We start from the raw sequence: 20,210 nt of genomic DNA, 5'->3' as shown, positions 1-20,210 counted from the left end.
AATTGACCCACATTTTGTACGAGAGAGGGTCTCATCTCAAGAAATATGCCTCCCTTACATCACATCCAGTATGCAACTAGTAGATATCCTCACTAAAGCTGTATCAAGAAAGAAGCTAGAAGCGGATCTATCCAAGTTGGGAATGATAAACATTTACTCCCAACTTGAGGGGGAGTGTAGAGAAACTGATGTGAGCCCCACAGCTGTGGGGCCACTCTGTCCGTAGGGTAGAATATACCTAGTCTATCTGTTATGTTATTCTGTTATTTACTGTGGGGCCACTCTGTCCGTAGGGTAGAATATACCTAGTCTATCTGTTATGTTATTCTGTTATTCTAGTTTTGTTATTTACTTTTCAGGTTTTTATATTGTTAAATGTTATGATGTAAACACCAAGGGCAAATGTGTCTTTTCATGTAACTAGCATAACATATAAATATTAAATTGAAGTGGCGGCGGCAGATGATTCAGAATCTGTCCTTCCTTCAAACCTGTGTTCTACTGCTCTCTCACTAATCTTTCTCCTCTTTCTTCTTCACTTTCTCTTCTGTTCGAACCTGAAATTCCTTAGTGTCCAAGACTGATAGCAGTCTTGATCATCTTCAGATGCTATACAGAGGAGTTGGTCAGCAGTGGCTATTACTTTTTCTAAGAAGATTAGAATTTAAACAAGATGGACACCTCCTAATGGAGGGTTTTGTAAAGCTAAATTTTGATAGGAGTAGTTAGGGCAATCCAGGACCTTCAAGCATAGGAGGTGTTCTGAGAAATGAGGACAGCAACATTCTCACTTTATTTTCAAGCTCAATGGATATAGGAGACTCTACAAGGGCTGAGCTTTTCTAGCTGTTGTACAAGGGACACAGATTGCAAACCATCTTGGAGTGGAGAATTTACTAATTGAAGGAGATGCTGAGGTTGTTGCGGGGTGGTTGTCGAACCCAAATACTGTCACTTGGGGCTATAGGAACCAAAAAAGTTAAGGGAAAATCTCTTAAACTACCCCTACTGTTCACAATATCCCTTACATTACCCTTGAGTTTTCTGACAATTGGCATCGCCATTAAACATTAACAGAAATATTGAAAATGTCTATTTTGCCCTTCATTATTCTTCAAATTTTCAAATACATGTCACACCTTTGACAGTGTTAGAGCAGCAAATCTAAATGAAAACCTTCAAAATTTTCAAATACATGCCCTCAAAATTTTAGGGCAAAAATGGGTTCAACTTGATTCCCCTGCCTTCAAGATTTCTTGCTACCAATTCCCTCGTTCATTATCAAAACCTGTCAAACAAAGTTCCTTTCTGAGTAATAGGTCCACAGTTGCACCCATCCCACACCATATTGAAGCAAATTAAACGGAAATATACCCTGCCCCTAGTATAAGAGCTCATTTGGGTAATTCATCCAAGCTCAAAGCCTCATTAGAAGTGATAGTCAATTCCTGCCCAGGGATGTGTATGCTGGGCTATGCCATGCCGGTGGCAATCAGTATATGCTTTGTAGAATAAGACAGTTCAGTGCCATCTATTTGTATCACCTCAACTTCATGAGGGCCAATCCCTTACCTTCAAACAATTTAACCCCGGAATTTGGTATTAACCTCTTGTATATTCCATTTACTCTTGGTATCTCCCTCTGAAGTTCACCTTCATAAGATGCTCCATATACCAATATCTTTTTAAAAACACAACCATGAATAACGCACGTTCCACCAATTCCACCTTTTCCCTTCTGAGCTGATTGAGTTAAATGGAAGCTCACAAATTGAAACCTTAGCTCTGAATCCAACAGAAGTTCTAGTGGTGTGCACTCCACCGCTTCCAGTGCTGATTACAGACAGAGCAAAATCGTATTGTGCATCTTCTTCATTAGAGTTGCAGACCTCTTCATCAATAAGCATCGTCCTCGACATGGTTCCACAACCAAATAAACTGAACAGAATCCATCCAAATTTGCTTTTCTTTGTTTACTTTTACAAAGAGAATCAAATGAAATAGTGTTTGATTGGTCAATCACAAGTTCTAAACCCACCATTGGAAACAAAAAAAACAAAACAAAGGACAAACAAAATGTAGCAGTCATTGATATGTGAAAACCTATTTCCAATGAGCACATAAAATCAAATTCTAAATAGATTATTTAAAGTGGACCAAATCAGCCAACCACAGGAGCAATTGTAAGTAACTTTTCTGCAGCCATTTGGAGGAAATGATGGAGACCCAAGAATAATCATATGAGGAAACCCAAAAAAAAACTATGCAGGGATACAGAATTGGGTAGCACCTTGACACTACTGGGTATTCTTGAAAATATTTTCTTAGACCCTACAAAGGAAAATAGCAGAATTTTGACTCCTTCGGGTTTCTTCTCTTGTGCCTCATTTTTTAAAACCTTAACTCAACCAGTTGCTTCTCCTGGCTTGTCTTTCCCTATTAAAGAGGTTTGGTGTACACCTATTCCTCCACAGGTTGGGAGTTTTTGTTGGGAAGTTTTCCTGGAAAGAATCAACACAAGTGATCTGCTTCAAAGAAAGAGACCCAAAAGTTGTTTATCCCCACATAGGGGTATTCTCTGCAAGTCTAATGAGGAAACTGGTTATCACCTATTTGTATCCTACCATCTTGCTAAAACTATTTAGGAATGGGTTTTCTCTCTTTTTGGGTGTAGCTGGAAACCCCCACTAAATGTGCAAAGCTTGTTTACACCTTCTTACTTCAGTTGGTCAATGAAAAGAGGAAGGATTATGTGGAGGTGTGTAAGGGTTGTTGTATGTTGGCCTTTATGGGAAGAAAGAAATTCAAGAACCTTCTCAGGCAAGGAGAGAATCCTTGAGAATATCATATAGCTAATCCACATAAGAGTGGCATATTGGCTGAAATCTTTGGACTTGTTCACAAATTTCACTTTGGATGAATTACTAAGAAACTGGAAAGAGATTGCAAGTCAATGGATTTATAAAACTAAACTTCGATGGTAGTAGCATCAGGAATCCAGGGCAATCTGGTATTGAGGGGGTTTTCAGGAATGAGGATGGGAATGTATTAACTATTTTCTCAGGCCCAATTGGAGAAGGTGACTCTCTTAGGGTTGAGATCCTAGCAGCCTTGGAAGGAATTCAAAGAGCTAAAGAATTGAATATTAGTAAGTTGGTAATTGGAGGTGACTCAGAGGTGGTAATAGGTTGGTTAAAAGAAGACAAGAACAAATTGTGGAGTTACAACAAGGAAAAGAAGAAACTTAAATGGCTCACTAAGGACATTGAGGTAAAGTGCAGTTAGGCAAAGAGAAGTGCCAAGTCATTTGCTAATGGTTAGCCAAGCAAGGGGTGAATAGAGAATCCTTGTTCTGGGCTCACTTCTAATTGTTTTTTTTTCTTTTTCTTTTGGTGGTCTCAACCTCTCCTGGGGGAGTTAAGATTGTTTATCTCCCCCTTCTTGTACTTAAAGCTTTTGATTAATTATTTGTTATTGATCAAAAAAAAAAGAGAGAAAATGGAGATTATCTTTAGAATCCACTACCTTACTAGGAGTATCAAGAAATACAAAGGTAGCCTAACATGTGGAACAATGACCTCACATAAACATGATACTTTCTTGTCGTTAAAAAAACAAGACATGCTTAAGTCAAAGGATAAACAATATCACCCAATGAGTGCATGCCCGGGTGAAGGCATGTCTGTTGTTGTTACACCAAAAGATACAAGAATAACCCACTATATATAAAATAGAGGCTACCTCTAGGATATATTACCAAACTTAACTATGACAATCAAGTAATACCAAGGTAGCTTAATGTGTAGAGTGATGCCTAGGCAACAAGGCACTCATGGAGGGTTGCCTTAATCACTAAAATGTTTTTTACACGGTGCTGCTGGATACTTTTGTTTTCTTAACTTTCAGAGATTATGATAATAAACCAGACATTATTAAACTGATTTATTTAATTTGAGTTAAAATACTAGTTTATTATTATTTTTCTTATTTGCTAAGATTCAATGAAGACTTCAAAACCTGAATTAACAAGCATGGAAGAACTCAAAATCTTGTCCAATCAACAAATAGTGATTTTCTTGTTTCATCCTTTCTTTTTTCTCTTCTTTTCTTTTCTTTTTTTCCTAGTACAAAAGTAGAGATGGTTGTTGTTTGCTGTGCAACAAGAGGAATTACATTAGGATTCATAGTTCTTATTCAAAAAAATCCCATCACCTAGGCAATCAGGTGACAAGGCACCCTCTATTGCCTAGATTTGCCTTGGTGCCTTGAATGCTATGGGCATGACACAAAGTGTTCCATTACCTAGGCATGTAAGGTGTAGTTCATAAATGCAAGAAGCATAAGCCTCCTCAAGAGGAAGAAGAGTTCTTGCTTTTCTTGTTTCTTTTTAATGAAATATGCCTTGTATTAAAAAGAATGAGGATGCATAACACTAGAAGAAAGGGTGCTAAGCCCAGACTTGCGCATGATCATCCCTACCCAATGTCCACCGAAACAAGAGGAAGTCACGTCTTTGGTTTGATCTTGTGGGTTAAAGATTAGCAACTTAATTTGTAGAAAAGTGCAAGTTTGCTGCTCAGAGAAAGGGAAAAGGAAGAACAAAAGAGTCATATGGAAAGAGAGGTCAAATATTAAGAACTTGTGATTTAACAAAAGCTATGGCCCTAGATAGGATTGAATGGCAACTCGGGTTCTAAGCATATGATTGTCAAAAGGTAAAGTTTCTGACAACTACGTTTCAGTGCATATGGCATTTCATTAATTTCTTGTAGTGATATTATTGGAAGTAATATATTATTCATGACAACTTTTCCCTTTAATGAAATATTTATTTCACTATAAAAACCCATGTCAACTATGGTTGCAAAGAAAATTAATCCTACTAAAGTTTGCATCTTCAATTCTGTCCCAAGACCCTATCATATAGTGCACTGACATCTTAATATAAAGGAAAGTACAATCTAAAAGGAATACTGCATTCAGGAGCAACTCGAGTTGTAGTAAAAATATCATAAATATTTCTTTCTTTACAATACCGTTTTTGCTCATCATATCCTGCAATGTTGTCCCATGATATCCCATCATTTGGGGAGCCAGCAAGGGGTTCTGTAAGTCCAAAAATTCTCACTCCCATGGCCTCAAGAGTAGCCATAGATTTCTCTGTAGAAGGTAACTGTGCAGTATCTGCTTTCTCCCGTTTATCCACATATCCCCTTGGCCTTCTTTCCAAAGGTTTCCTTGCACCTGCTCTTACGCCAGCTAATTTTAATGCAGAAACTAAAGCATCAAGTTCCTTTGCACTAAAACTCCCCTTCTTGATGAATTCAATTTCCTGAAACAACTCATATTATTTATTATCTTTTCTTTTAGGTAAATAACATAATCCAGTATCAGAAACTAAAACATAACAAAGTTCATAATCATGTAAGGATTCAACCTGAAAAAAGGGAAAACTGCTTCAAAATATATTGCTCCTGAAAATATTAGAAAAAAAATATATGAACTAACCGCATTGTCAGCGCTAATGAGCGACTGAAACACAAGAATGCATAGATCTCCCCCACATTCATCATTGGCATCTATAAATCCCCCATCTCTTCCAACCTCCTGCTTTTTGGGCTGACGAAGTGTTAGCTGCCATGCAACTGCACTGAAATATGTAAAAGAAAAGGGGGAAAAACTTTTTATCAGTTCATAGAATCAAACTTATTTTTTATGAGACATATAATTTCAGTTTTAAATTAAAAAAAATATCAGCCATGTTTAACTAGTAAAGAGTGAAAAAACAAAAGAATCAAAAATTGCTTCAGGGAATTTTAGGCCGACTCTCTTTCAAGAGAGTAGTGTATTATCGTGTTCTCTTGCCAACTACACTTTGTGATTGCTCCTTAGTGGGCATTGACTCTCTGATATTGAACTCAAACCAATGTCAGCAAAAGCTGTGCTGCATCTTGTGTTAGGGACCATTGGTTTGGTGATACCAGTGATTTAAAAGGCACGCCTAGGCGCAGAGACGAGGCGCATTTTGAGGTATGTGCATCGCCCAGCTCCTTGGTGCACCCCTTTGAAAAGGCGCACCAGACATGCGCCGGATGTGCCTTGCACCTCAGCCCAGGTGTGCGCTTTTTGCTTTTTTTTAGTCTAACAGCTGGGTACAAAGGCAACCCATAGAATCAAGAATGCAATATGTTTTACATCACATTAGCAACTTGAAGCAAATAGGTTTTTTAAAACATTTATTTTAAAATTTATGTTTATATTTTTTACTAACATTATGTTTAATATTTTTTGAATTTTTTGCATTTTTTTATTTTTGGCATTTTTTTGAATTTTCTGACTTTTTTCATTTTTTAGCTTTTTTTTTGTAATTTTGCACCTTGCTTAAAAAGGCGTGTGCCTCGCCTTGCACCTTGCACCTCAGGCGCAAATTGGCCCTTGTACTTTTAAAACACTGGGTGATACAATCAGATATAATCATGCATCCCCTCTAATCCTTTTCAATAGACTTTGAGAGGATCAAGGCATTGATCTTTGTTTTCAGAAGAACATTACTGAGGGAAACACATAGATTTCCATTGGTTGGATGACAGATTTATCTTCAAGAACATAAAGGCTTGGCCTCAGCTGTGGTGTCCAGACTTAACCCCTCATTCCAATGGGTTCCAAAATCCAATAACTTAGTTATGGATAATCTTGCTTGAGAGGATGTGGAAGAGTGTTGTGGGGGACTAATATTGCTGATTTAGAAACTTTGGGTTAGATAGGGCATTGTAGATCATAAGGGCTTTCTACCTTCCTTTCTTCTTCTTAATGCAAGACTTCTCTATTTGCCTTAGAAATTCCTTTATTTTGGTATTTCTTTTTTTTTTTTTTGATAAGTGTGAAAGTATTTCATTCAATAAAAGAGAGGGTGAACCATCCTCAAAATCATGTACAAAAAGATCCTTTACAGATATATCTTTAACCTCCAGCTATACAAAGGATAACTACATCAAAATCATGATAGAATCCCATCTGTTTAAGAAACCATCCAACGGGTGTCTCTGAAAGGAGCTAAAACCTGCACCAACAGCCACTCTAATTTGCTGATAACACCATTGATGAGAGCAGCCTTATTTTAAAAAATGTGGCTGTTGCTCTCCTTCCAGACCCCCCAGCAGAGAGTAAAAAGGAAGAAGACCCCATAAAACTTTTTTCCTCTAGTAGAAAAACCTGCTGAGGGCCAAGAGGCCAAAAGAGATGGCAAATCAAGGGGAAGCACCCAACTTCTGGAGAACATCTGGAGAAAATGTGCCCACACTGAATAGGTAAATGAACAGTGAAGGCAGATGATTCACTGACTCTTGCTTAGAACCACATAAACAGCACAAACCCTCTAGCATGCCTCTATTTAGGAGATGATCAGATGTTAAAGCCTTGGCCCTTGCTGCAGTTCACAAGAACACCACATTGCGTGGAGCTTGGACTTTCCATAACCAGGCCCAAGGGACAGTGGGAAGTGAAGGTGATAACACCACATTGTAGCAAGACTTGGTTGAAAAAAGACCAGATCTGTCCCCAATCCAAAGTCTACAATCTGCCTCCTCAGGAAAGATGCGGAAGGCTTGTAACCTGGCCAGTAAAGCACTAAGATCCTCCACCGAGGGGAACCAAACCAGCCAAGGGTCGGTGTTGTTGGACTTGGTCCTTTGCAGTTTGACATCACATTGAGAAACCAGGTTTTTTCTTTTTTTTTTTTTTGTGGAGAAAAGGTAATGTAACTTTATTAAACTCTAGAAAGAGCAGAAGTACAACAACAACAACCCCCCAATACAAGATTAGAATTCAATTAAGCTCCTTGACCTCAACAGAGACCCTAGGCCAGAGGTTTGAAGCCCTTTTACAACTGAACCCCAAAAAACCAGCTTTCCAAAAGAAAAGGAAATTAAAACATCCAAATCTTTAGAAACATTATGGAACAACCATCTATTCCTTTCAGACCTGTTAGTGTCGAGTATGTAGGGGTATTTCTCTCTTTGTGCTTGTGTTTAAGTGCTGATGTGTAAGTTTATGTTAGATTTAATGTCCCTAACTTAAGTAGGGGCATATGTGACTTTTCCACATTATTTTAGTAATATAAAATACATTTGGCCGAATGGGAGAGTGTGCTTTTTCTCTCATTCAAACCAGAATCTTTTCTCCTCGTTTCTCTTCTGCTCTTCTCCTTTCTCTCTTTCTCTCTTTCTCTCCTCTCTTCTCTCTCTCTCTTCCTTGACTGTTATCAGTCTAACAGGCAGACCAAACACTAACATGGTATCGGAGCTGAACTGAGCAAATCGGATCTGCCCAGAATTCTGTTATCTGCACACCCAGCCTAGGGTTTTCTCTTGTTTTCTTCGCCATCAACTAGAGATAAGGGAAAGGGCTGAAAATGAGTGATCGCTCTCTTCCCTTGGAGGTTTCTATGCCTCCAGTTGTGGTGTTTGTGGTCGGTTGCTGCAGTTTCTAAGAAGCCCTCCCCTAATCGATGAAGAGAAGAGGGCTGATTTGTGTGATGCGGTGGGCGTCTTGTGTGGTCTGATTTTCGGGTGATAAGGTAAGAGGCTTTATGCACTTTTTCTTGGTGTGAATCAAATGAGAAGTCTATTTCAGACTGTATGGTGGGATTTCAGATTGTAGTGTGCTAGGGTTTGTGCACCCTTCAGTGTCATTCGAAGGGGGGGGGGTGTTTCTCAAACAATGTTGTGAAGTTTCAGGCAGTCGTGGAGTTGGGTTTGTAGTGTAAAGAGCGCAATTTGCAGCAGTAGTAAGTGCTCAAATCAGTGTGTAGTGTGATCTAGTGTGCAGTTTAACGAATTCAGCCATGGGAGACAACAGTGATAGCAAGACTAGTGTGATGGTCCCTACTGACTACCTAAATGTTCAAATGACCTCCATTAAGCTGAATGGAGAAAATTATGTACCTTGGGCCAAATCTGTAGAAGTCTTTCTTAAGGCAAAGAAGAAGGTGAAGCACATAGGGGACGAAAAACCTTCCACCGATTCTCATGAGTGATGATTGGGAGCAGGCAGCACATGGTTATGGAATAGTATGGAACCCAAGATTAGTGTAAATTTCATGTTCCTTGATACTGCCAAAGAAGTGTGGGACCATGCTAAGAAGCTGTATTCGGGTCAAGACAACACAACCAAAGTATATCAGTTGTACCAGGAATACTTTAATCTACAACAGGGTAATCAAAGTCTTGAGGAGTACTATGCTAGTATGAGAAACATTCGTAATGAATTGAATGTTTATCACCCCCTCACTTCTGATGTCAAAATTCAGCAACAACAAAGAGAACAGCTTGATGTGACTCGGTTTTTAGTGGGGCTGAAATCTGAATATGAACCAGTGCGGGCTCAAATACTAGGAGGGTCAGCTCTCCCTTCCTTAGAAAAGGTGTTTGCTCGACTCAGGAGGATTTCCATTGGATCTACCGAGAACCCTAATATTTCCGATAGATCAGCCCTAGCAGTATCCAGAGGCCATGGTGTTAGAGGTGGAGCTCGGGGAGCTCAGTCTGGCCGTAGTGGTAGTAGTGGACCGGCATATGGCCGGAGTGGTGGTAGTGGACCTACATATAACCGTGGTGGTGGTCGTACTGGAGGTTGAGATTCAAAGGGAGCCCGTGCCAGAAGACGTAGTTCGGGTCCAAGGAGGTGTACACACTATGGTATGGATGGACATACCATTAATTATTGCTATGGCTTGCATGGTCCACCTTCAACTTGGGCCAATCATGCCGTGACCAGTGACAATAGCTTCAGACAGGAGAGCCATTCAGCCGATCAGGTACCTCCTACATCCACAGATGTTACTGGGAAGGAGATGATGAGTATTCCCCGTGATGAGTATGAGAAGTTAGTGCAGGCCACATCTCAGCATATGTTAGGGACTCTTTCGAGGGAGCCTGCCTCCTGAATGAGAGAGAGAGAGAGAGAGAGAGAGAAAGGGAGATTGTATTCCCAAATCGATAATCCCCTCCTAGCTTCCTTTCCTTATTTATATACTGATGTTACAATTCTGTTATACCCGCCTCTCCACTTGTCCAGTTTGTTAGTTAGTTTGTTCTAGTGGTTGGTTGTTAGTTACATTCTTTAAAGGCTGGCATGGCCTTTTCTTGTACACTTGTATTCCCTTTATTTGTGTCTCAACAGTCCCTCCTCCCTTGAAAGCGACCTTGCCCTCAAGGTCAAGATGTGGAAATCTATTCTATAAATCCAAGTAAGGTTCCCAAGTTGCATCCTCAATTGGGAGACCTGACATACCACCAATGCCTCTGGCTCGATGTGATTCCCTTTGTGTATCCACCTGAAATCTATTCCTTATGTTCTTGGAAGATCATTGAGAACTTCTGAAGTAGCTGCTATAGTTGTGTGCGGCCTTCTTCGGATCTGCTTCCTTGGGCTAGGATGGGGCCGTTCCCGTGGAAGTCTATCTGCATTAATATGATGTGGGATGGGTCTGCTGCCTGTTTCCTTAGGGAGGCGAGACTAATGGGTCCTGGACCCTTGGACAGCTGCCCTTGAATATGCACCTGAGAGCTGCCCACTTGAAAATCCATGGTGAGACGGGCCCAATCACATATCACCTGAGAGCTGCTTGTCTAGCATCCACACCCCATCCTTGGATTATTGATTCTGGAGCCTCCGATCACATGACTGGAACTCCATGTGTGTTTTCTTCCCTCTCTCATTGCCCAACATCACAATCTGTTACCCTTGCTAATGGTTCCACATCCTCCATTTGTGGTATTGGTAATGTTGACCTGGACCCTATATCTCTATCATCAGTTTTGTATGTCCCTAAATTTCCTTTTAATCTTATGTCTGTTAGTAAGTTGACCAAGTCTCTTAATTGCTCCATTACCTTTTACCCCTCTTCATGTGTTTTTCAGGATCTCAAGACGGGGATGAAGATTGGTGGAGGGCATGAAGCTGGTGGATTGTATTATCTTGATGGTGGTGGAAGTACATCAACCACTCTCCAATCGTCCCTCCCTCCTCTCCAGTGGCATTGTCAATTTGGTCATCCTTCACTGAAAGTTTTGAAGTCTTTGGTTCCTTCATTAAGTCATCTTTCTGTTTTGGATTGTGAGTCATGTCAGTTGGGGAAACATCATCGTGTTCCCTTTAGTCCTAGAGTTGATAATTATGTATCGAGTGTCTTTTCTTTGGTTCATTCAGATGTTTGGGGTCCTTATAAAGTGATGTCATACAATGGATATAAATATTTTGTCATTTTTGTTGATGATTATTCAAGGATGGCGTGACTCTATTTAATGAAAGAAAGAAGTGAATTGTTTACCATTTTCAAAAAGTTTTATGCTGAGATTTGCAACCAATTTGGTGTTCACATTAAAATTTTCCGTTCTGATAATGGCCGTGAATATCTCTCTTCATCATTTCAAGACTGCCTAGGCCAACATGGCATTATCCATTAGACTTCATGTACCTACACCCCACAACAAAACGGGGTGGCTGAGAGATAGAATCGTCACCTCTTGGAAACAGCTCAGTCCCTCATGCATCACATGAATGTTCCCAAATCCTTTGGAGTGATGCAGTGCCTACTTCCTACTTCTTGGTTAACCGGATGCCCACGTCTATCCTTGATGATCATTCCCCATTTACCACATTGTTTCCTACCTTGTCTCTGTTTCCTCTCTCTCCTTGGGTTTTTAAATGTGTTTGCTTTGTTCATAATCCAGGGCCAGGAATGGACAAGTTAGATGCACGGTCTATTAAGTGCATCTTCCTTGGCTATTCTCGGACTCAGAAAGGGTATAAGTGTTATCACCCTAACTCTCGACGTTCCTTTGTATGTGCTGATGTTACTTTCTTTGAGTCTACTCCATTCTTCTTAGGATCCGATGATGTTTCTTCCTCCTCATCACCTCCTCCCCTTCCTCTTCCAGTTGTGGACTCTGTTCCCCTTGTTCCCACAGTGACCAAGTCTTTGCCTCTGGTGCCACCCCCTATTGAACGACCACCGATCCATCATGTGTATACACATCGCCCACGTGTACCGGCTCCTCCTCCAGCTTCATCATCGTCAACAGATCCGGCAGCTGTTACCACACCAGCCCTGACCCCAGTATCTGATCTTGATCTTCCCATTGCCTTGCGGAAAGGTAAGCGCAATTGTACCCTTCATCCTATTTCTAATTATGTTTCACTGACTCACCTTTCCACTTCCCATCGCCAGTTTATCTCTTTGTATCCTCTGTTGTTATACCTAAGGATGTCCAGGAAGCCCTTGCCTCTCCAGGATGGTGTCGTGCGATGGAAGAACTCTCAACTCTGGCTCATAATCATACATGGGAACTCACCACTTTTCCTCCTAGTAAGCAGGTCGTTGGTTGTAAGTGGGTTTATGCAGTTAAGTACTTACCTAATGCTAGTGTAGAGCAGCTGAAAGCTAGATTGGTTGCCAAAGGGTATTCTCAAACCTATGGTATTGATTACACAGAGGCTTTCTCCCTAGTTACTAAGATCGGTTCAGTCCATGTTGTGATTTCTCTTGCTGTGATGTATGATTGGTCCCTCTATCAGCTTGATATCAAGAATGCCTTCTTGCATGGTGATATGCTCGAGGAGGTCTATATGGAGCAACCATCGGGGTTTGTTGCTCAAGGGAGGATGGTAAAGTGTGCCGACTACTGAAGGTCATTTATGGGCTTAAACAGTCTCCTTGAGCATGGTTTGGCAGATTTAGTGAGGTAGTAAAGAAGTTTGGTATGAAACAGTGCCAAGTTGACCATTCTGTCTTCAGTCATGACTCTTAGGCAGGGAAGATCCTATTAGTGGTGTATGTAGATGATATTGTCATTACCGGGAATGATAAAATGGGCATTGACAGGTTGAAGATCTTTTTGCAGGAACATTTTCAAACAAAGGACCTTGGTAAATTGAAGTATTTCTTGGGGATAGAAATAGCAAGGTCCAAGCATGGTATTAACTTGTGTCAGAGGAAATATGTTCTTGATTTGCTTGAAGAAACAGGTTTGTTAGGTGCTAAACCAACTGAAACTCCTATGGAAACAAACACTAAGCTGGGCAGTGATATGGGTGAAGTGTTTGAAGACCCTGGCAGATACCAGCGGCTGGTAGGTAAACTGAACTACGTAACCATCACTCAGCCAGACATTTCATTCGCAGTTAGTGTGGTAAGTCAGTTCATGCAGAAACCTCTGGTTCCACATTGGGATGCAGTTATAAAGATTGTGAGGTATTTAAAGGGGGCTCCTGGTCACGGTTTGATATACAAAAGTGGTGAAAAACTTGAAATAGAAGGATATACTGATGCTGATTGGGCCGATTCTGTATCTGATAGGAGATCTACTACAGGCTATTGCACTTTTCTTGGGGGTAATCTGGTGACATCGAAAAGCAAGAAGCAGACGGTTGTGGCAAGAAGCAATGCAGAGGCAGAATATAGAGCTTGGCACATACTACTTGTGAATTAGTGCGGCTAAGGAACCTTCCACAGGAAATGGGATACACTGTTGATACTCCAATGAAGCTCTACTGTGACAATCAGGCTACAGTTCACATTTCCTCTAATCCAGTGTTTCATGAGAGAATCAAACACATAGAGGTTGGTTGTCACTTTGTTAGAGAGAAGGTGTTGAGTGGAGTGATAGACACTGCATATGTCAACACAGGGAACCAGTGGACAGATTTGTTTACTAAAGGGTTGAGTCGGGGGAGAGTGGACTTCATATGTAACAAGCTGAGATTATATGATACATACTCTCCAGCTTGAGAGGGAGTGTTAGTATCGAGTATGTAGGGGTATTTCTATCTTTGTGCTTGTGTTTAGGTGCTGATGTGTAAGTTTGTGTTAGATTTAATGTCCCTAACTTAAGTAGGGGCATATGTGACTTTTACACATTATTTTAGTAATATAAAATACATCTGGCCGAATGAGAGAGTGCTTTTTCTCTCATTCGAACCAGAATCTTTTCTCCTTGTTTCTCTTCTGCTCTTTCTCTCTTTCTCTCTTTCTCTCTTTCTCTCTTTCTCTCCTCTCTTCTCTCTCTCTTCCTTGACTGTTATCAGTCTAACAGGCAGACCGAACACTAACAAGACCAAATGGTGCTTATCACTGCATCCCGAATAGACATCCACACACTACTTGCAAGATTTGAAAGACCTTGAAGTTCTCAACACCACAGCATCTCCAACACTTTTCAGGCATGACCCAAGCTAACCCCAGGGCTGAGAAATAGTGCCACAAATAGAGGAAGACACAGGGCAATGGAGGACCAGGTGATTATTGTCCTCGCAAGCTTGACCACAAAGCACACATAACTGATCCTGGACCTGCACCCCTCTTTTAGCCAGGTTAACTTTAGCTAAACACCTGTCCAGCACAGCTGCCCAGACCAGAGCATTGACTTTTGAGGGGGAAATCAGATTCCAAATTTTGGAGGCAGGCACATCAGCTAAGTTTCTTTCTGAAAGCTCAAGGACAAAGGATTTGACTGAAAAAAGGCCATCTGCAATCCAAATCCAGCTCCAACTATCTTTCGATACTCAGGTCCAAGGTCTGAAGAGAGAGCAGCTCCGCAACCTTGTCAATTTCCCAATCCTGGTAGTGTCTTCAGAAGGAAGGGCACCAGGAAACAGAGCTGCCACTTACTTCATACAATCAGCCACAGCAGCATTCTGGTTATCAGCAATCTGATATAATTGTGGAAATAGTTTGATAAAGGCCTGCTGCTACACGACGGATCTTTCCAAAAAGTCAGCCTTTGACTATTGCCCAGTTTAGGACTTAACCCTCTGCTGAATATTGGAAGAGTGTCCATGGTTTTCCTCCATATTGAGCAACCCAAGGAGGGCAAAGATGAGATGGTTAACCAGTCACCTCTATCTGTATTGTATTTGGCTGCAATTAAGTTTCTCCACCAACTTCCTCTTTCCTTCTCGAATCTCCAAATCCATTTACCCAACAGAATGTTATTAAACATCTTCATTCTCCTGACCAAATGAATCTTTTTTTTCCTCCTCCCACCCTTTCCACAGAAAATCCCTTTGAAAGAAGGCAAGTTAGAAAGGGAACTTTTTTAAGAGGGTCATTCTACCTCCCAGGGATAGATATTTGGCTTTCCAAGAGGTGAGCTTCTTTCCAGGCACTCCAAGACTGGGTCGCAAACCAATGATGAGGTGCATTTAGCTCCCAGAGGAAGACCCAGATATTAGATGCTAGTATGAATTCATTTAATTGAACGATTAGATTAGTAAATAGAACTTGTGCTGAGGAAGAAGTTGGCACATCTTGCCAATTAGAACTGTTTATTGTATTTTTGAGGTCTCTATATCCTGGAGGAGTGTAGGACAGGGGTTAACACTCATGTTGCAGTTGGAGTATTTGATGACTCCCATTCTTTCTGTAGTTAACTTATTCCTGATTATTTCTTTCATTGTCATATCCATTGTTAAATTATGAACACTTAAATCATTTCTTACTACTTTGACCCATGTCCATTTTGGTTTACCCCTAGCCCTTTTAGCCCCTTCAAATTGCAACAGATAACTTCTTACAGATGCTGTCAATGGTCCTCTATACACGTGACGAAACCATCTTTTTCTTTCACTTTCTCTCATTTTATCACCTATTACCCCAAGGTTCCTTTCAATGACTCTATTTCTGACCATAGCCTTTTTAGTTTTTTTTTTTTTTTATCAATAAGCCTTTTTAGTTTTTTCCACACTCATCCATCTCAGCCTACACATTTCTGCAACTCAGTTTCTAGATATGTTGTTTCTTGACCACCCAGCACTCTGCTCAATACAGCAATAATTGGCCTTACAGCTGTTTTATAGAATTTTCCTTTTAATCTTAGCATTTGCCTATCACATAAGATTCTGGATGCACCCCTCCATTTTTCCCGTCTGACTCAAATTCTAGGAGCAACATCCTCTTCAATCTCTCCCTTTTTTTGAATTGTCAAACCAAGGTACCAGAAAAGGTCACATTGAGTCATCTCTAGGTCTCCAATCCGAAGTGACCTTGGTTTGTACTCCTGTTATTATTAAATTTACATGTCATACATTCTATTCTAGTCCCACTTATTTTCAAACCTCTTGTTTCTAAGGCATTTGTCCATAACTGATCAGGATTATTTACCAATTAAAAAAAATGTCATTTTTCTTGCCCTTTTAGTTCTTGGGAAATAATGGATTGATCCATGCCTGATGGTTCTCTATGCTATTTTCTATATAAAAAGAAAGAAACAAAAGAATTTTGTATAGCTGCAAGAAATGTTTGGTGTGCATATTTTCAGATGTTGGGTTTTTTTATAGATTGCAATTTGGTTCTTGATGATTTCAAAATTCTCAATTATAAAGACCTCATTTCCAATCAGCAATATGTTTAGGATGAAGAGGGTGGCAAACTGCAAGGTCATCATTTTGGCTACAAGCCTTTCTACATTTTCACAATTATAAATCAATAAATTTCTTCAACTACTCATAAGAAAACAAGACGTTTTCTATTATCAAAATTAAAAAGGCACCAAAACTGAGGCTTTTCAACAACCTGTCCCAAGCACGCAAAATCATATCTGAACCACTACCATGCTCATCAGCTTTCAGTCCTAAATGTGACACAAGATCCACAATTAGATGTGATACTTCACACGTTGGAGGAATTTGGAATTTGACAGTGACCTACAGTGTAGGACAAAAATGAGGTATATCAGAACATCAACAGATTAAAGAAGTAATTTGATTCATATAAATCTAGTGTCTAAGGATTCAGTCCCTTTTTAATTAAATGCTGAGACTTTGCACGGTACATTTCCCTTGGAGAGAACTCCAAAGTCCAATACAAGATGGAGTATAGAATATAGAGCTGATGTTGACTAGGGAAGGGAAAAAGTGTGGCAGATCCAGCTCCCCCCCTCCCCCATCAATATCCAGAGGCCTCCTGGCAGCTGGCTCCTATAAATGAATAGTAAACCTTTTTTCCAACATATACAGCCTGATAATTACTTCATAGCAAGGAACAAGCAATTGCTGGAACAAAGGTTTACCTCCCATGGAATTTCAAAATAAAGCAGAACAATATTTGTGAAGTTAACTATGGAGTAAAAGTGTATCAACACCCTTGATTCAATTCAAAACTATCCAACCATTTTCAAGATTGCTTAATAGCTATTATACAACTTCTAAATCTCAGCATACACTTTCTTTCACATTGATCAAAATAAAAAATGCATGCACTTTCTTACACCTTAATTCCTTAAATGGTTCAACCCTATGACTAACTTAGCTTTCTTCTTATCTTTTTCTTTCCACTCACAATGGGCTATATGCAAATTCTACAGAACACCATAAAACTATAGAAAGATATGAAACTTGCAAAGCATTGTATTTGTATGGATTTTTACTTTCATTGTTCTCATTCTCAAGCATTTCTGCTTTCTCCAATGGCTTTTCATGTGATCAAAACAAAGAAAAATAAGCCCTAATTTCCACTTTCCAGGAAATGCTTGCCAAGTGAAACATTTCCAACCAATATATTTTGGCATTCTGAGATGGAGCAGAATCAAAAGCAAGTTACTGGGTAATTCATGAGTCATGCTTCACAATGCTACCTTTTCTCCTTTCACAGCAACAGTAAATGGAGGATAAGAGCCATAATGCATTCCTTTACTTCTGAGCAATTCCTCTAGCCGACTCCTCTCTTGCTTAATAAATTTCTCTGAATCAGCATAGGTAGATGGAGCTTGTGAGGATGAAGGAGCTTTAGAATCCACCTAGAGAAAACTAAGTCAACAATAAAATCAGCTTAAAATAAACACATAATGAGAATACATGTTGCATACAATTCATACAATCCATGATTCAAGGAAATATTGGTATTAAACTAATAAGTTACCTGTATTATCAATGAAAAAGAAAGGACAAAACTAGAAAGATAATATAATGAACTGAAAAACTAAAGACAAGAATGATACAATAAATTCAACATTACACAAAACTACTTCCTAGAAATAACACCATGCAAACCTGATTGGCATCAGCATGAGTTTCTTGCAATCCCACTCCAAGGATACCAACTAGGACAGCTGGCAATATTGAAAGGAATCCATGAAACTCACATGTTGATTTAAAACGTGGTCCTTCAGATGTTTTGGGATGGATGAAGTATTCAAAAGGCCCTGCATGAGTCAATAGAGAATATAATTAATCCATCTCAGAAGCACATCAACTTGCACAAACTTACAAGTGTAAAGAGAATGTACTCAACTAATATTGAATAATTATTATGAAACTTTAAAGCTCGAGCAGTATTTCCGAAGAGGCAATAATTATTAAAATGAAATAAGGAATAAGAAATAAGAAAAAATGAAGGTAAGCAATTGATACTGTAACTATTGTTTCTTTTTTTACTTTTCATCATACTATAATTGTTGGGGTTTTTTTTCAAAAAAAAAGGTAACATATTGAATAGTGTTATGAACAAAGGGTTACAACCTAAAGCTATACACAACCACATCACAATGGGACCATATGAAAACAGTTAGAAAGAAGTTGACATATAAACAAAATGTCCCTATCAAAAAATCTGGAATAGTCTAAGTTCCTGAAATCCCTATGTACTGACAGCCACAAGCAAAATTTCCTTTCAATGTAGCCCAAAACTTCTTGATCTTCTCAGAAACTGCTCTCAAAAGTCCGGTCATTCCTCTCTCCCATACACGCCTAAATAGAGCCATAGGAAGAATACCCCACACCACCTTGTCCCTTTTGCTCAGGCCTCCCATCCACCTACTCTTGATTCTTTTAGTGCCAAATTTTACATGGAAATTCTTGTGCTGGTGTCTAACTCAAGTTCCCCTCATGATCTTCTTCACAATTGTCACCTTTTAGTGCCAAATTTTACATGGCAATTCTTGCGTTGTAACATCTCAGTATCTTAAATGTAATGATCATTTAGTGCAGTACCTTCCGAAGTGTGGCTCTTAATCTTGGCAACACGGTACCAAAGCATACAATTCCAACCATTCTATTATGAACTTACTAAGTTATGACTTTCTCTCCAAGCATACTACAACTAATAATGACCTCAATGAGCCTAAAACATCAATATGTCTGCAATAGTCTGCAATAGTAATTCAATTTAGTAATGCATCCCATTCCCAAAACACCACTCTCAGGTGAAAATACAGTAAAATGCAGTTAATGTAACCAAGATTATTGTATACGCATTAATTCCCAGGCAAAATATATAAAACAACGAAGTGTTTCCAAAAAGGTCCTCTTTTCTCTTTTTTTTTCTATTTTCCTCCCCAACTCAAAAAAGAAAATGGATTATGGATCATGTGAGATGAGACATAACCGACAACTTCGATTGACCAAAACAAAAATCATGTAGAAACTCTTGTTCTTAGATTCATCCCGCCGGGGAAAAAGTAACAAGATTTCCAATACTTACAACGGTATTGTCGGTGTAGAGAGTTTCGAGTTGCAGGAGACGAAGAGGTTAGGGATTTAAGGGAGTTGATCGTCCACCATGCCTGGCCTGGTTTCATAAGCCGCCTCAGAGATGCCATGTTGCCCCCTTCCTTCCCTATGACTCTATTAACAGACTTCGAAGCGCTTCAAATTTGATGATTCCTTTATTTCTGTGATTTGTGGTTCATAAAGCTTTATAGCATAGGGCGGGACTGGAATGTTCGAAGTACGAACTTCAAATATAAATAGCAAATGAGAACAAAGGTCGCAAGTCCCAAGTCGCAACCCGCAAGCTATGAGCTGCATATCGAAGTGGAGGTAGGGCCATATAAACAGTTCGGATTCGGATCACATGCCCTAGTTTTGAATTCGATTCTATTAATATTCCAATTCGAGTCAAATCTTGCCCGTCGGATTTTTTAATCATATTTCTTTTGAATAGGTTATTATATGTCATTAGGTATGTTTGGTTTGAAGGAAAAAGGTAGGAAAACTTGTACCAACCTTGTATGAATTCCTATCTTTTCCTATTTTTTCCTTCAAACCTCTAAAAAAAATTATGATGCGAGAAAGACATTATATCAAAAAGGCTTTGACCAATTACAACCCCTCGTGAATTTTGGTGAAAAACCACCTGATTGATTCCTACTTTTATGATGTCAGCAATATCATTAAGGATGTTCATAAAAAATCCAAAAACCAAAAAACTAAATCAA

General features: G+C 39.5%; 1 protein-coding gene across 4 annotated transcripts in view; it reads right to left on the bottom strand.

Moving 5' to 3' along the window:
• Positions 1-19,795, bottom strand: part of LOC104594092 (P-loop containing nucleoside triphosphate hydrolases superfamily protein) — a 38,964-nt gene extending 19,169 nt beyond the window's left edge. For 2 of the 4 annotated variants that reach the window (XM_010254230.3, XM_010254231.3), the window contains exons 1-6: positions 19,475-19,795; positions 18,046-18,197; positions 17,631-17,792; positions 16,571-16,701; positions 5,509-5,650; positions 5,037-5,332 (exon numbers count right to left, since the gene is read on the bottom strand). In XM_010254230.3, the coding sequence (XP_010252532.1) occupies positions 5,037-5,332; positions 5,509-5,650; positions 16,571-16,701; positions 17,631-17,792; positions 18,046-18,197; positions 19,475-19,592 (1,001 nt within the window). In that variant the 5' untranslated portion in view covers positions 19,593-19,795. Of the gene's footprint in view, positions 1-5,036; positions 5,333-5,508; positions 5,651-16,570; positions 16,702-17,630; positions 17,803-18,045; positions 18,198-19,474 lie in introns of those variants that run through there. The other 2 variants (XM_088902330.1, XM_088902331.1) reach the window with 2 other exon arrangements.
• Positions 19,796-20,210: the final 415 nt, after the last annotated feature.

Source organism: Nelumbo nucifera, chromosome 1 (assembly GCF_055504915.1).
Source record: "Nelumbo nucifera cultivar China Antique chromosome 1, China Antique-T2T, whole genome shotgun sequence".
NCBI lineage: Eukaryota > Viridiplantae > Streptophyta > Magnoliopsida > Proteales > Nelumbonaceae > Nelumbo > Nelumbo nucifera.
This window is presented reverse-complemented; position numbering and strand designations above follow the sequence as displayed.